At 38.4% G+C, this 17,718-nt stretch overlaps 2 protein-coding genes across 2 annotated transcripts; both read right to left on the reverse strand.

Annotated features, from left to right (window-relative positions):
* Positions 1-633: 633 nt before the first annotated feature.
* On the reverse strand, positions 634-7,927 carry LOC111336703 (neuronal acetylcholine receptor subunit alpha-7). Its single transcript, XM_022942842.2, has 6 exons — positions 7,774-7,927; positions 4,658-4,803; positions 4,015-4,059; positions 3,270-3,379; positions 2,653-2,891; positions 634-1,790 (listed from the first exon to the last, which is right to left on the reverse strand). The coding sequence occupies exons 1-6, from the start codon at positions 7,820-7,822 to the stop codon at positions 1,081-1,083; spliced, it is 1,299 nt and encodes a 432-aa protein (XP_022798577.2). The 5' UTR covers positions 7,823-7,927; the 3' UTR covers positions 634-1,080.
* Positions 7,928-14,259: 6,332 nt separating this feature from the next.
* LOC111336707 (uncharacterized) lies at positions 14,260-17,693 on the reverse strand. Its single transcript, XM_022942845.2, has 2 exons — positions 16,981-17,693; positions 14,260-16,065 (listed from the first exon to the last, which is right to left on the reverse strand). Exons 1-2 carry the CDS (start codon positions 17,584-17,586, stop codon positions 15,685-15,687), a joined length of 987 nt encoding a protein of 328 aa, XP_022798580.1. The 5' UTR covers positions 17,587-17,693; the 3' UTR covers positions 14,260-15,684.
* Between the last annotated feature and the right edge of the window lie 25 nt (positions 17,694-17,718).

A 17,718-nucleotide genomic window follows, 5' to 3' on the forward strand; every position in this document is an offset into this window, starting at 1 on the left:
CCTCACCCGGTAGGAGCTGAAAAGTAACAGCAGATAATCACTCGCATTCTAAGATATCTTAACTATTCCTCAAGAAAAGGATTTTCTCACACACCCCTGGCAGCCATAGTCCAGCTGACCGCTGCCAACTGACTCTTTTATTTCTCAAACCAATACAGCCTAGCATTATACGTAATGTAGGCAACATACAGTAATATTAAAAAACAGTTACAAGCCTAGTAAGACTCTATGCTGACAGTCTTAATAAAGAATATCTAACCAACAGAGTGTGTTATCAATTCAAAAGAAGGGTTGGGTGGGAACTGGGGCTCAAAACTACACGTCAGCAATGGCGGACAGCAAAACAGCAACTGCTAAAATACACTGAGCACGTGACTCAAAAACAAACCCTCGGGCCCAGGCTCCAGAGGTGTGTGAGAAAACATTTTCCACTTATTTCGTTCCTCTGCTAGTGGAAAATACAACTTCTTCATCACAAGTCATGCAAATTCAGTCGACAATTGCTCGATACGAGGAGGATACAAAATACGGACTATCCCTTTCCACCCTAACATCAGTATGCATATTCTCCATACTGTTCTCTACACATTTCCTTAGGTGCTGACAAGGAGAATTTGTTTAACAATCAAGAGCTTCTTCAGTTGATCCTTTCTTTATTCTCATGAGCTTAATGTGTGTTTCACGGGTGATATTGTTAGGAGAAACTGGATAGCAGTCATTTTTCGAGGTGCTCAAAAGATTAATAGCCTATAACGTGTGGCGTAATAGCTCATTTTATGGCTCAACACTAACATTTTCTTATAAACCTTTGATTGAAATGTTTCAAAGAAATAAGTGAAAAGTTGTCACGGCCAAACCAATTTGGAGGTGTCTCTGATACCTGACATTATACAAATGGGCCCTAAAGCCAAATCCTTATCAAATCGTGAAAACGAAGGGTGTCTCCTTTCATACAATGCAGTGGAGCCACTTTATCATAAAAAAGGATTAGTAAATAAAACGAAAATGAGTATCCATAAATATAAAACTTGTCAGCTTTATGGCTTCGGGGCCTTTCTGGTTCAACACTCTTACACTTCATTACTTGTTTGCCAAGTAGATTACGCAAATGGTAATCACGCTAATGATGGAAAAAAACGTAAAAAAGAAATGATCCAAACTAGCTGACATTTTCTGCCACGTTATTTGTTCTTCCTTCTCCCCCCATCCATGTGCTGTGGCAGCTTTTGGGGAAGTGGTGGACAGTTCTATGGTACTCAGGGATGGGTGAGATTTCATAGAAGGGACTGGAAACTCGTCCGAGCTGTTCACATGAACTCGTTTGGATGGTTTTCTCTTCCTCCTCCACCACAAGCAAAGGCTGCACACCCACTTAGGTGGGGTTCCATCCATGAAGAAAACCTTGATAACGAAGATGTTACTGAAGAGGACCAAGGCTATGATGACCGACGTGGCCTGGAAACTTATGCCCAGGATTGGGACGCCATCGGATGTTTCAGGGAGGAAGGATGGAATAAGGAGAAGAAACACTGTCATGGCAAGAAGCATGGTAGTGACAAAGCCAATTCTTTCCCCACTCTCCACGGGAATAAAAAAGGATGTCAAAGTTAAAGCCAAAAGCAACGTGCTTGGAATAGTGAGGTAAAACAGGTGAAACAAAGGTTTCCGAGACATTTTTAACGTGAAAACAACCTCGCTAAAGTCATAAGGACAACAGTCGCCGTGAGTTGTCTTATCAACCCTTTTTGCGATGTTCGTTATACTCCAGTCACCGCTTGTAACGAAGCGATCTGCAAGTAAAAAGAAACCTTTCTTTACGTTGGAACTCAAGGAAAATGGTAACGTGGGAGTGGTGGGTGCTGATCCCCGGACCCTCCCCCCCCCCCCCCCATGGATCCGCCCTTGATGTAGTTTGTGATCATTTTTCCGAACAGTATGTCGAGAGATGGGAAAATAGGAATGACACTCTGTCACGTGAAAGGTAAGCGACCTGGTTGCTAAGCGTGCAAGAATCATCTTGCATGGTGGAGTTGGTTTATTCTCAAGAGGTTAGGTGCTTCCTCACAATCTCCATGCAAACGCTCCTAGTGTCCTAATCTCAGATGTAAGTTTTTACGGCCGGAGACTGATAAGAGATTTTATGGTTTCTGGAAGGTGATCCTCGCATTAAATTCTTTAGTGCTTTCTGATTTTCTGTTCTTTTTAGACACACTACTGTGGAAATTGATGTTTGACCTTAGAGTGGTTATGGACTGAGGCACTGGCTGTAGCATTAATGACTCTTTAACTCCCAAGATCTGATTCTTGATTCTCCCCTCTTCCTGCTTCACATTTCCTTTAACTTAGTTACGAGAAATTTGGTCCTAACTCAAGACAACTACTTCTACTTGATATGTTTGAGTATCCGCAAATATGATATGTTTCTACTTCTACTTGATATGTTTGTCAACCTCGTTCCCAGGGCCTTTTCCCTTAGTTGGGGGAAAAGGCCCTGGGAACGAGGTTGCTTGTTTGCTGGACTGTGTCTGAATATTATATGGAGAAGTTACATGCTGATCACCTCTGGGAGCTAAAGAGTTCAAACTCGACGAGAAAAAGATAAAAAGCCACTGGTTTACAACCCCTCTGAGAATCAGCAAATATGATACTTACCGGTGAATATGCCACCTTTGTCCACAAACAGTTTAATTTTCAGTCTGTCATCTCCGTATGTGTATGAACCAAAGGCCAGTTCACATGTCTGGTTGTCAAACGGCCAACTAACGATTTGCAAATCACAGTTCGCTTTAAACGTAGCAGGTCCGCTCCACACACAGTATCCTCCGCTGTCCACCGAGATTTCGGTAACAAATTTCGTGCTTCCTCCAGCCAAGGGGATACGGTCGTCTCCGCTAAAGTTTACAAATAGAAAAAAAAATCAGGTTAAAATGTAAATGCAGAGGAAACATTTAAAAACATCTCCCAAAGACTTTTTCTTGAACGTCATTGCCGACATTTTGTCGAAAACAGCAATCTCGAGCCCAGGGTCACTTTGGCTCCTCGTCAGATGTATTTTCGCCAAATAGACAATACCGCTGACAAGAAGTAAACTTGACCTTGGGCTCGAGACTGTCGAAAACTATAGTTCCAGTTGCAAATATGCATTTTTGGCAAGTCGCACTACTTTATTAGGTTACCGACATGTTGATTCATGTAAACTGTTGTTACGGAATCACAGGCAATTCGTGATTGCTGCTCTTATTTTGTTACAAAGACTTACTACCACTCACTTGTTGAAAAGGGAAATATCTGGTACCCAGACCTCAGTCGGAAGAAACTGCACACGAGATACATTTCCATAGGCTGCCGAATCCCATGCGAGAAATATATTTTTCCATTTCTGAAAAGTAAATCAAATTTTAGTCGTGTTTACATTTGTGTTTAATCCTTACTGGAAATGAAATACAATTAGATTCTTTCGGTGAGCAGCATGGGTTTTTTTTTTTATCTCTAACTTTTTGAACGAAAATGGTCGATTGGTCTCGTGCCCAGACCTTCCACGGCCAAGCGGTTGCTCCCACATTTCAGTTACCGCTACAGTTACACGGTAGGATCTGGGAACGAGATTAATGGTCGATACAAATGTAGACGGCTGTTTCTCCCCAATTCTTGAATCCGGCCTGCTTGTTCCGAAATTTCACTTTCAATGAGCGAAATAAAGCCACACGGTACAAATCAGCAGTTGACAGCTTTAGCTCAGCTCCCTGCTCTGCGTACACTTTGACAGAGCACGACCCTTCCACCAGTGACAGCGCGCGTTATATTTGAAATTATTATATGGCTGTGTCTCACAAGGACTGGGAACTACCGAATTCACGAATTTGATTGGCTGAAATCAATATTGAAAGCGGTCTAGATTTTCCTATCTAGACCGGCATCTAGAAAAAAAAAAGGTCTAGAAAAAAAAAAGGTACAAAGAATATAAAAAATTGGCATATAAAACACAGTCATATGATAAACATCTTATTAACCGACCTGTACCACCCAAGTGTCCAAAATCACAAATTGCTCTCTTGTGTCCTGCAAATTAATTCAATTCAAATGGTAAGCATAACCCCTACCTCTTGCTTTCTCTCTGTCTTCCAGATAATAACAATAATAATGATTAGACATTGTATAGTGCAAATTACATAAATATATGTTCAAATGCATTTCAGAGGAAAAGAAAAAAAATTACATCCGTAATGACAGCTGACAAAAATCGATAGAAAGTTCAAGATAAATATATATTAACAAAACTTAATAATTCCATCAAGAATATGAAACCTCTACATTTCTGGGGCAACAAAGTGAAAGCTTGGCTGAAAGGGTTAGTTTTAAGATTACACTTAAAATTAGATATAGCGCTTAGCCCAATGAGGTATTAGACTGTTCCAAAGGCACAAGGCTGGTAACATATTGATCTTTGGGACCATCAGGAGAAGCTTCCAATTACACCTTAGTTCGTGTTTTAGTAGGAATTTTAAAATAAATGAGCTCACAAATATAATCAGGCGATAAACCATGTAATACTGCTTTGAAGCATAGTATAGGCTTGAAATCTATGCGGCATTTAAGTGGCAGCCAGCGTACTATGTAGCGAGGAGCTAAAGAGAAAATTTCATTCTGGTGAACTCACCACTTTCACGAGTCTGCTAATCTTCATACCAAACGCCACGTACACAGGTTTTTTCCCTATCACTGGCCGGACGTTCATGTCATAGTTGGTTAGCAGGGCTCTGCGGACTTGATGTTCATATGAGGCATTTGATGATCCTAAAGCGCCTTGATAAAGAAGTGGACTTAATATCAGCATACGAAGAGTTATATCCACTCCATATGCGAAATGTTGGCAATATTGACGCCATTTCACGACATACGATGCAAAATAGAACTTATTAGTATGACTGGTCAATAATTTGTGTATTTGTCGATACGTATCCTGTACATTTTGTTGTCATTACGTGTTAATCAATGGAAAACGAGTTTCTTGACCCCCAATTGTTTTATTACGTGTTTCCAATCTACATTTTTGTTTATGTGGTGATGCACGCATTGAAAAAGTCCAGAAGTACCAGGTGCAAGGTGTTTTTAAAATTCTGATGTGAAAATGTAGTCGAACCTGTATTAAACGGCACCGTACTAAGACGTCGGTTGCAAAAGTGCCAAGTTTGTGTCCCTTAATTACTGTAATTTTCACCTCCACTAGTGAGTCCCATCAACCCGTTTGTACAATCTCCCACCTTTATTGAATGGTCACTTAAAGCAGAACCACTCAAAGAATAATCTCTCAAGTAAAATTTAAACCGTATTTCTCTCCCGAAATCAATGTTGGTAGTATTTTGGACCGAGGTTTTTTTTTTTTTTTACATTAAATTGCCAATTGTGGTATAAAATGACGGTTCTTTTTCTATATTTACATCACCCATATTCTCTGGAAGCTATTAACCTGTATTACGCCATTCCCTGTGGGTGACCGCTCGATACAAGTTACACTGTATAAGTTTTAAAACCCCTGGGTGGGTTGGGTGGGAAAACAGCAGGTCCACATCAGCTTATACAGTTGCCAATAAATTCAACCTGCTTGAACAAATAAACACGACGATGATGATGATGATGATGATGATGATGATGATGAAAAGCCAAGTGGTTATTGATAGAGAGACACTTAAATGATGTTCTTTCAAACTGTTTACTAATGGGACTAACCGTAAATGACAACTTTTTCTTAATCTGTAAAACATGAGTCGAATTATGTCTAGTAGTGTTTAAGACATAATGTTCATTTCAACTCGTTTCAATCTTTTCAAAAATGTTAAAAGTCAGAATTTTTCGAAGACTAGAAGGGATTTATTTGGATCTTGTTTTTGACGGAAGGGATTTAACCAGTCCAATTTCATCTGGATTACCTGGGCTCCCCTTTGAATATATATATATAAAATAGAATCATGCGCCAAGAATCTGATTTCTGATAACTAATAAAAAGGAGTCTGGAAAAGGATGATAGATAAAACAAAATGATTCAATATGTTAATTATCAAAGCGAGGCTCCCACGCGCGCTTCGCGTGCGTGGGGCAGAGCCCCTTACCCCTGAAATATGGTCAACCACGGGTAGGGTAGGGGAGACTATCAAAACAAAGGGAGGGGTGTCTCAGGCGAGTCTTGGCAAATGCACATCTTTTATGTTATCATTAATATTACGAACTTGAGAGCTCCGCTTTTAGGCTTGGTTAAATCTATATATTACAAGGGAGTCGCTTTCGTGTCGTTCCCGAAGCTGTTAATACAAATGTCCAGCAGCGACAACACAAAAGCAAAGCCAACTTCATTAAATATTGATTCCTCGTATGTCGTACCGCGTCTATAGGAATAGATTGTATCGCTTTGGAAATGAATATTTTCCCAATGGTAAAACATTCTGTTCGTTGATTATTATTGAAATAGGTGATAACAGCTGATGTATCGCAGTACTAAAAACTGATATATCGCAAAAATGAAAGCAGTAGCGACTGTTAGTCTGCAAACCAAAGTGAGAACTCTGCTAGAATTTTCCACCATTCGACTTAACAAAAAAAAGCTATTTTTCAGTTTTGGCTAGTACGAACGAGTTCGGTTGAAATTTTGAACAAGTGTTTGATTTTACGAAAGAATAAAATTGGGAGACGTTTCCCAGGGCGCAATTTTATTTCCATTGCAGCGGGTTAATACCGCTGATTAAAGGAGAATTTCGAAGCCAAAATTATGCATAAATGCAAGAAGGGTTAAGGAAATAGATGGGGGGATCGCTTGTAATTAAAAAATCTAAAAGCGGAGACGTGGTCTTAGTTATCTCTCAAGATACTCCGAGAGCGCACTGTCCGTCAGGTAGAGAGATGACGGTTTTCCCTGGAAAAGATGAACATGTGCGAGAAGCCAAAATTCAAATTGTCACAACCATTTCCAAATGCATTTTATTGGAATCCAACTAAACAAAAAACGCCGTTCGGGAGTTTGATAAGTCAAAGAGGGGGAAAATGTTGAAAAGACTTTGATTACAAAAACTGCGCGGAAGGTGTGCAAGAACTTGGAACAAATAATCACGAACAAAGACAATTAAGTGATAGCTTTTGTTGTTGTCGCATAACCGTATGCAACTTAGTGTCACTCTTTGTCGATAATCTTGTTCGCAATCAATACCCATAGTTTAGACTTATATAGTTAAGAGCAGAGTGTTTAGAACCGTTCCGAAGAAACTCGATATTATTTCATGTTTAGAGCAGTTCCGGAGGATCTCTCGATATTAATTTATTTTTGGAGTTTCGTCCGACCGTATGTATGTCAAAGCAAAGCCCAGAATTCTACTAAAATTTTCCAACAAACGGTTTTGATAATGGAGCGATTTTAGGCCTCAATACAGGCCATCACGAACAAATTTAGTTAAAATTTTGAGCAAGTGCTTTGATTTGTGAGAGGAAAACATTAGGAGACGGCATGTAGCCATTTATTTCTGTTGCAGCTGCTGTCTAATGTCGTCGATTTAGAGCGATTTTCGAAGCCAAAATTATGATAAGTAGTATTAAAAGGTGACTCAAATATTGTAATTTCAAATTGATAATTATGAGTTGACATTCTAGCAGTTATGGCATGAACGTTATGTAAAAAAAGAGATCCCCTCACAAAATATTAAGCGTTAAGTTTTAACCGAACAGTTGGTCACACAGAGAGTCATAAATAAAAAGATGACGAAAAAAAATAAACGACTGCTAGGTGCTTACCTTTAGAACAAAGTACTGGCAAAAACCCCATTATGAGGTGGTAAAACATCTGGGCGCGGATTTCCTTAAAAAGTTTCTGGTGGAGATTATGGTGTTACCGAGTGAAATGAAGGGTGTTTTGAAAATGTTGCTTTGAATCTATCACGCGGATTTGCGCATGGTTTTATAATTGTGTTAGTGGCTAGATTGTTGTGCAAATTAACTTTTTTTGGCAGAATATCTAGAGGGAAAAAAATCGGTAAACAAAATCGCCCCAGCGACAAAAGATTGATCCCAAGTTTGGACAAGATTGTCTGAATTCAGGCATCAATTATCTAGTTTCTCTCACATAACTAAATGTTTCTGTTCCTTTGATGTTCCGTAGTTCGTGATTTTTCGGAAAGAGAGTGTGTGTGTAGTTAGAATTAGATAATCTGGTAATGAAAGCATTGACCTTGAAATTACATTCATTGAGCTCAGGAAATAATCCTTCCCAAAACGCTCCAAAGGGTTTTTAACTTGGTAACCAAGGGAGGATATGGCAAATCGCAAACTTCGTGATTGTATCTTGGAGAAAGAAAAGACTCTTCTTTACGTGGGAAAATAAAATGTTCCGCTGTTGTTTGCAGGGACTTTGCATGCGGTGGCCGCAAAATAAATACGGTCACCAAATCATAGGCTAGTAAAATGATAATTTGAATTTGAAAAGTGATACTTTCTCTTTGTAAGAAAATAAAATGATTTTAGGAATTTTTTTTCCAAAATTTAAACAAGAAATCCACAAGGAGACAGTAAGAACGAGAAAACACCATAAATTGAAAAAAATTGTTTAACAACCTGGTTATCAATATTTTATATCACTGAGGACAAAATTAAAGACGTTGAGGTAATTTTCATTTCAATAAGATCTTCAAAATCAATATCACCGGAAATAGGTTTTGATTAAAATGGCTTCCATGACAGTCGATTTTCAGATCTTTTAAACGGAATATATGAAAGATTCGATTTTAAAAGCTTAAAAATAGTAAAAGCTTGCTTTGATTGACGAAATCTTTTCTTAGTGAGTTTTCATTTCAAGAGGAGCGTCCAAGCGAAATGGTACAACAATTTCTGATAATTGTGGGATGAAAATAATTGATTTCCGTCGTAGGAATCAGAATGTTGTGATTTCAGGCTCTGTTTGTTCAGTTGAAAGGTATGCTATTGAAAAAGTGCCAGCGAGTACTCATTATTTATTCATATTACTGTCATTGGAAATGAATGCAACTGCCTTAAGAAGAAATGACTTTACAATTCATCTGCTTAAACAAAGCATGCTGAACACTCGAAAAATCATGTGAACGAATCAGAATTAATGACAAGAACTTGTTTGTCGGTTGTAAAAAAGAAAGATAACTTTTGGTCACCATAGTTACTCACTACAGTAAAACACTTCAATACAAATTACAGGTGAGTTTGATTCGAAGGAATAACTACAGGTCATCGGTTATATGATTAGATTAAAAATTTCATAGTTTATATGTCGCAGATCCAGATCGTGTAAGAATCCTAACAGGGATATAAGCCGGAATGATAGAAAAACACGAAAAGAATAAACACTACCAAATCTTATTCATGTGGCTCGGAAAATGTAGTGCGAATTTGTCAGTGGACATCGTATTTTTACCAAAGTCCTTATCCAGCTTTGTCTGTGTAGCTCTTATAACATCAGATGATTAAAACGCTCCACATGCAGCGTAAAGATCTCTGTATATTATCAAGCCTTATCATATAAGGGGCAAAATTACTGAATTGTGATTGGTCAAGACAGAGGGCATTTTTTTCTTAATTTTTGTAATTGCCCCAGGTAAGATTAGTTGAAAATGATTGGCTGAAAATCGCTTAGCAAGGTCGCTGTGCGACTCGGGCAATTTCAGCAACTTCCGAAAACACGCGTGATATTAATCCTTAATTTTACTCGGCCTCATGCGATTACCTATACAAATAGACATTGTGATTTAATTATCATTACCAACTTCCGTTACGATGTAAAAACCTCAAATGCGATCAAGGACGCTTTCCTTAATCCCAAAATTCTGGTTCAGCTAACTGAAATGCAAACAAAACATGTTTTAAAGCAAAAGTCAACCTTTAGCAACGCCTATCGTCTTCATTTGCTTGAGTGGAAATTCCAGATCCATTTCTAGAACACTGATCGCTTCTATCCCTGGCGTGCTGTCAACTTCCCGGAAAGCTGAGTTGTACCTCAATGGTTTCTGAAGGCTAAATATGAAGCGCTTTTCGTAATATTAAAGTATAAAACTGAAAATGTTGAACATATTGTTGAAAAAAAAAAAAAGAAAACTGGTCTGTTCTTTAATTTCACGTTTCAACCTGAAAGTTGATCCAGGAGTTTGGATGAAAAAAGTCTTTGTATTCATGGAATCTCAAACCAGATCTGAATTTTGGCGCCATGGGATTGAGCTCTCATTTAGGGAGCAGCGTTGGCGTAGTGGTGAGAGCGCTCGCCTTCCACCAATGTCTCCCGGGTTCGATTCCCAGACCCGGCGTCATAAGTGGATTGAGTTTGTTGGTTCTCTACTCTGCTCCGAGAGGTTTTTCTCCGGGTACTCCGGTCCTCCCCTCTCCTCAAAAACCATCATTTAAACTTATTTGATTTGGAAGTTTATTTGATTTACACACGACTCCACAAGCTGTTCAGCTTTGAAACATATCGTGTTTAAATAAAGGTGCTATTATTATTATTATTATTATTATTATTATTATTATTAAAACTGAGCTTTTATACGCCAATAAATTCCAGGCTTCGACATCTCCTCGGCCAACTCCAAGGACATTTGAACTTTTGAAGATTGACTCGTTCAAATTCCCGCACCCTAAGGCTGGGTTGGGGAATTTGAACCGGAAGTGTCAAGTCTTTCCAGTGATTTTCACTATCGTGATTCATCTTTTTTAATGTGAAGGTGTTTAAAGGTAAATAGTTCACTTTCGCTAGTGAATGGCTAAAAACAAAAGGTCTGCAAGGTCTCGGTTTGAAAACTGGGTCAATGTGTAGAAAGTCACGTTCACTGATTTTGCCTCTTTACATAAATATTGACCACCAAACCTGGCTCTTGGGTGGGGTATTTGAACACAGTCTTTGCCTGAAGGTCGGGCGGAAATTTGAACAAACCAATCTTCAAAAATTTTAAATTTCCATCTCCATTTCCTGTTCGTGCCCTGCACATATATTTATGTATTGCGTTTAATCCCAGTAATATTGATCTCAATCTCTAAGAAGCTTTCGACCTGTAATTAGCTTGAAGCAATCAGCTCAGCTTTACCAATTATTGGTTTCTTACTCTGTATTTTTGTACCAGGTTATTACAAACATTTTTTATGAGTATTGGGCTTCGCTGCGCGCGCTGCGAGCTCCGCTGTAATTCAGTGTGGGAAAATGTTTCCACATACTCTAGTGATAATGATAACTACCTAATCATTGCCCGTAGGGGCAGGTTAAAGCTTCCAATTGATCGGCCTTCCGACATCTTCAATGAATATCTACTCACAGAGCTCTAAAAAGAAAGAGGATTTCATACTTCATTTGAAAACAGGACGATTTACGTCGAAGCACATGTAATTTAAAAAGATAGAAAGACAGTACCGGTGTATGTTCAGACCCTTCACATATTGCTAGTAACTTTAATAATTTCTTCGCTAAAGGACCCTCTCTGGCCAGTAAAGTTCCATCTACTCAATTTTCTTATAAAGATTTCCTCGTTGGTCACTTTGCTGACTGTCTAAAAAAATAGCAAATGTGAGGGTGTGAATTTCTCCCATCAAAGAAACAATTGATTTACTTGCTGCTCCTTTATCTCATATTTGCAATCTATCGTTTGAGCATGGTGTCTTTCCTGATAAACTCAAAATCGCAAAGATTATTCCAATTTTTAAAAGTGATGACCCTCCTTTGTTCTCAAACTATCAGCCTATTTCTATTCTCCCCTGTCTTTCTAAGGTCCTCGAGAAACTTTTTTACCTCAGGTTATCAGGATTTGTCACAAAGTTTAATATCCTTAATCATCATCACTATAGATTCATGCAGATCACATCACTCTATTGCTACGGGCCATCTTAGAACTTGTCAATAACTTTATGATGGTTTTGAAAACAATCAATACACTGTTGGAGTCTTCATTGATCTTAAGAAAGCATTTGATACGATCAATCATGAAATACTTCTGGATAAACTAACTTTTTATGGCATTAGAGGTATCCTGGCTTACTAACTATTTGTCCCACAGACAGCAGTGCATTGTGGTCCATGACCATACCTCTTGGTATATACCGGTCGTTTGTGGGATTCCCCAGGGTTCAGTTCTTGGACCTTTATTTTTTCTTTTATACATGAATGATCTTTTTCATGTCTCCAACCTCTTGTCTATCATTCTCTTCTGCTGATGATACAAATATCATGACAGGACGGAAAATGCGTGCACTGTAAGTACCTCCCGTCGTCCCATACAAAGCCTTAGAAAACTTTGCAAAGGCTCTGTAAGGGACAACGGGAGGTACTTACAGTGCACGCGTTTTCCATCCTGTCATGTTTCTTCATCATGATGACCTGGCTACCTTAGCAACCATTCTTGATGTAGAGCTCTCTCATGTTTTTTCTTGGTTTAATGCCAACAAACTCACTGTTCATCCTGCCAAGTCTAAATTAATCATTTTTCACCCACGACGTAAACAAATTAACTCCTCAGATATAAACATATTTATAAATAATTTTCTCAGCATGCGTGTGCAGGAAGACGAATTTCTCGGGATGATCATTCATGAAAATTTATCTTGGAAACCACATATCTCTGCTGTCTGTGATTTTGAAATTCTCTAAAGTAATAGGAGTCTTGTGCAAATCAAGGCGATACTTACCTTTGAATACTCTGAAAACCTTATATAAATTCTCTTTTCTTACCTTACATAAATTATGGCAGTTGATATGGGCATCTACTTATGCTTCTTACCTGAAAGCCTTTATGTACCTCAAAACAAAGCCGTTCGTATGATTACTTTTTCTCCTCCGCGCACATCCTCTAAATCCCTTTTTTCTAAGCATAATATTCTTTCACTTTACTCTATCTATAATTCCATGTTGCCTGTTTTGTATTCTCACATTTTAATAACCTTTTACCTGCTCCTGTTTCCTCCATGCTTCATTTTAATTCTGAATATCACAATTATTTGACTCGTTCACGTTTTAACCTGCATAAAACCTGTCATAAGTATCAATTTGCTATCAGTTGGCAAGCTCCTATTATTTGGAATGATATTCCGTTATCTGTGCGCAATAATCTCACAGTAAGCAACTACAAAAAAAACCTAAGGCTGTATTTTTCTCTGAGTAGCTAATTAGCCTACACAGCAAAGCTTACTTAAAGCTTTCTTCTACTCCTTTAAATTCTTCACGTCTTTTTTGCAGACCTCAGGCCATTTAAGCCCCCAGCTTTGGCTGTTCTTGTGTATTTTTCTTCCAATTTGTGAATAGCAGGAATAAAGAATAGCTAGATCTAGTTTCGCTGACGTAAATCAAAAAGAAAAAAAAATATTAGGACTCAAAATTCGAGAGAATTTAAAGCATAGAGCAAGACCATGTTTATGTTCTCTTTCTTAATTCTCGTTATATTTCTGCTCGGAAATATATTTTAACTGATATGCGATTATATAAAATGATCACTTACCTTTCTCTGATATGAAGTGGTAGACTGGACATGCATATACGACAAGCAGGGCAAGACACGAAAACAACATCTTGAATTTTTGTGAAACTGACAAGCAAGTCAGTAAATCAACGTTGCTGTTTCTATTTTCTTCAGTAAATGATAAAATTTAATTGTCGTCTAACTGCTTTTCTTCGTTCGATTCGTCTAATAAACTTGGATCAATATTCGCCAGCTATTCCGACTCTTCGTCGTCAGAAAAACGATTTTTTTTTTGTGTGGGAACTTCAATCCAATTCGTCGCTTGCGCGATGCGAGAAAACCTGTCTAACCGGCTCACTGATTCAGAAGTACAAACACCGTGTGATAATTTGAACTCGTTTTGGGCGTTATTTGTACTCTACGGAGTGTAGTTGGATAATAACTGGTGGTTATTAAAAGAGACTAGTGGGGTACGCATTAGCCAAATGGTAATTGTAGATCAAGAGGTATCGGTTCATTCTCTAAACCCGTGAGTAAAAGTGGGTGCCGTTTCATTGTCAGGGAAGCCAAGTGAAGTGCAGGGAATAACCTTGTGATAGACTTACATCCCATCCAAGGGGATGTACTCATATACCCAACAAGGCAGACACCCTATTTGGCTTTAAAATCCAGGCCTAAACAACCTTGTGATGGACCAACATCCCATCCAGGGGGGGATGTACTCATACTCCTTATTACAAGTTGCTTTGTGCTATAGAAACTGGGATGGCTGGGATAAGCCTCACCTGCATGGGTCACTTTGCCTGAGTACAAGAAACAGAGACTGACCAACACATTCTTTCAGTTTATTACTTTAACCCATTTGCTGCCAAGATCTGAGAGGAAATTGTCCTTACTGTCTGTCAGATAGTTCTTATGATGTAAGTTTGGAGAATTTAGCAATTGATCAACCAATCATCCCCTACTTGACATTTTTCTTTATTCTCACTACTTGGCTGCATGATATTGTATTGACAATGTAAGGAGAAATTCTGTCTTGGTCACTCATGGCAGTTAAAGGGTTAATCAGAACAATGCATCCTGCTCCCACTCTATTTCTTTCTTTAGTGAGGGTCTGGCACTACCAATAAGACTCCTAACTGCTGTCTGCTTGCAAACAAGGGCTCATGTTCCAGCAATGCTAGAGATCTAATCCAATTGCTACAGGACTAATCCAATTGCTACAGGACTAATCAAGTATACAGTGATCTAAGAGTTGGCACACTACTGGTACCAGTGGTTGTTACCAGATCATGAGACAGACTTTTTGTTTCATATCCATCCTGTTGCACAATTCACTTCTGGATGTCATGTGAATTATTCATTACGGTGCTTGCATCAAACTTTCCTTACAATAAACAATCATTATTTTAGGCTAGTTATATTATATGATAACTCTCACAAAATGCTTAGGGAAAACTCAAATTAACTGCATTAAAACAATCACACTTTTCATATTAAAAGTTAAAGATACCCTACAAAGATTTCAGGCAAAGACACCCCTTAAAATCCAGACCTAAAGTGAAACTCCCTTGGAAATACTTAATCATTTTTCGTTACCCAAATTACAATTTTTGAATCCAATTTGAATCAAGATTTGTCAACTGTGCCTAATATTCAGTTCAGTTCACACCATATCTTACACTACTTACAGCATGTTTGCTTGCAGTATCTACAATAATATGATTATCTATTGCACTACTAACAGTAACTAAAATTTACCAGACCTTACAGCAATACAGGTAGGCATCTAACAGAAACTACACTGTACCAAACATCAGAAACAAGTATACACATAGTGTATCTCAGATTTCTGCTGTGCAAAATTCAAATACACAAGTCGTGCTTCTTTAGAACAAAAGCGTAAAGTGCAACAAACAGCCATTTTGGCAATAGGCTTTTCTATATACATAGGTATATATATAATATTAATTCAAATACAATTTTTTTCAATTACGAGGATTTCATGAAAAGCTGGTTAGTGAGGGTCTAGCACTACCAATAAGACCCTTAACTGCTGTCTGCTTGCAAACAAGGGCTCGTGTTCTAGCAATGCTAAAGATCTAATCCAATTGCTACAGGGCTCATCAAGTATACAGTGATCTAAGAGTTGGCACACTACTGGTACCAGTGGTTGTTACCAGATTATGAGACAGACTTTTTGTTTCATATCCATCCTGTTGCACAATTCACTTCTGGATGTCATGCAAATTATTCATCTTGAACCAATATACAACATTGATCTTCTACGCCTTGGCATTGGTTCCTCGGCCACAACGAGAAGATCTTCATCATCCATGTTGAACAAATTTACATCCAACAAAGCTGGTTCATAAAACTCGGGTGTTGTGTTCCAAATGTACTGCGAGAACAGCTCTATTCCATCACAAGCAAGATGGCTGTACTCATTCATCATGTTCCAAAACTCTGCCATGCCAGCAAGGGCATGCTCTTGTGTTTCATACAACAGCTGGGAAAGAACTTCAGCTTCAGTTTTAATGCACTGTGTTGTTGACATCAGAAAATCTCCAGCTTCAGACAACTGAGAAACCAAACAGTTGTTATAGATCAATTCATTCATTCTGTCATGTGCCAGCTGCAAGACAAAAACATTGTTTGGTTCTCTGATGGTTTAGGTATAACTTTGTTTGTAACCTTTCAAATCCAAATGTTACAGTTAATTCTCCCGTCTAGCTGCTACATGTTTCCTTGTAAATTAATTACAAGACTTTGTGTTAAATCTAGATAACAACTTCTTCCTGATGCATTTGAGTATTCTCAAAACCTCTTTGCTGTATACATTATGGGTGACCTAAGGAGAAGTTACATGTCCATCACTTCTGGGAGTTAATTATGGTAAAAGTTCTGGCCTGATATGTCGTTTTATATTTTTTTGAGCAAAATGACCAACTGCAAGGAAGACCACTAAATCTGAGTAGTTTTATATTTCAGGTAGCAAGATGCACAAATGAGAACCTCACCTTTTTCTTATTTCAATCTACTCTTTATTTCAATCTACTGTCATCTTTAATTGTGGTTTTCCTTTGGGTAATTCTGAGGTTTGCAAGTGGAAAATGAGATATTTTTGGGCTCTCATGATGTTTCAGAGCAACTGGGGTGTACTTTTGAAGGGTTGGTTTTCCCCCTTATTTATTCCCTTGTCTCACGTATGGATCTCTTTTGTTTCTTTATATGTTAGTTTACAATTCATTTTTCAAAACTCCTCTGATCTGCCTTGAACACTGAAAGACTTCTGTAGAACCCGTTAGACCCATACTATTCTTAAAAGAAAGCCATAGTCTCGATGGTAATCTATAGTTTTCACCATTGTTTTCAGTACCCAAGAACTGTATGCATAATGAAGTACGTGTTGGGTTGAGCGGAAATCTCGACGCCTTCAATGGCGCCCTCCTCATCTCAAGAGTGGAAACAAAGAAAGGGTCATGGGGTTGTATTTACAAATTAAAATACAAAAATTGCATCGATGTAAAACAGATTTAAACAGTTGTACCTCTACCGCAGAATGAAGCATCTTATCTGGTGTATAATCGGAAAGCATGTCTGTGGCGTCCTTCCATTTTTCCTCCGCAACATGCCACAATGCACGAGAAAGGCTGTCTCCATTTTGACATACGCCAATTGAAGTACATCCAGCACCTGTGTTCGGGAGACAGTTTCCTAGGGATAAACCCAAGGCTGATTTGCAAATTCTTAAAAGCTCACATTCATTTAGGCTTGTTGAAGAGTCTTCGCCAAATATTTGCTGTAATCGCGTTTTTCCAAAGGACAAAAGTTTTTCAGCGGTGACTTCGAGGCAACAAGGTTTTGAATCAAGATCAGTACCAAGACTTTCTGTGGTTCTTCTACCCTGAGGTTGTAAACCACAGCCCTTAAGCAGCGACTGATTTGCTCGGTTAAGTAACTGAGAGGGTAAAAATGATGTACCTCCAAAAGCCAACCTATAAATGGACGCGCTTCGAGCAACATTGTATATTTTCATCAACTGACCCACCAAAAGTGAAACAAGTGTTTCTTCGCTACACATCGAACAATTGGCAAACAGCAGCCTTAGATTCGTCTCTGTTGATAGAATCACCGTCTCACTGGTACAGCACATCTTTGAAGAAGCCTTTTTGGTTTCAGCTTTACCGGATGAGGGAAGATGTTATGTAAAAACCCGTCTCGTGACAGCACATCCTTGAAAACAAGGCTACTTGTTTACAAATCTATTTATAGTTAGGCAAGGTTA

Source organism: Stylophora pistillata, chromosome 11 (genome assembly GCF_964205215.1).
Source record: "Stylophora pistillata chromosome 11, jaStyPist1.2, whole genome shotgun sequence".
Classification (NCBI taxonomy): domain Eukaryota; kingdom Metazoa; phylum Cnidaria; class Anthozoa; order Scleractinia; family Pocilloporidae; genus Stylophora; species Stylophora pistillata.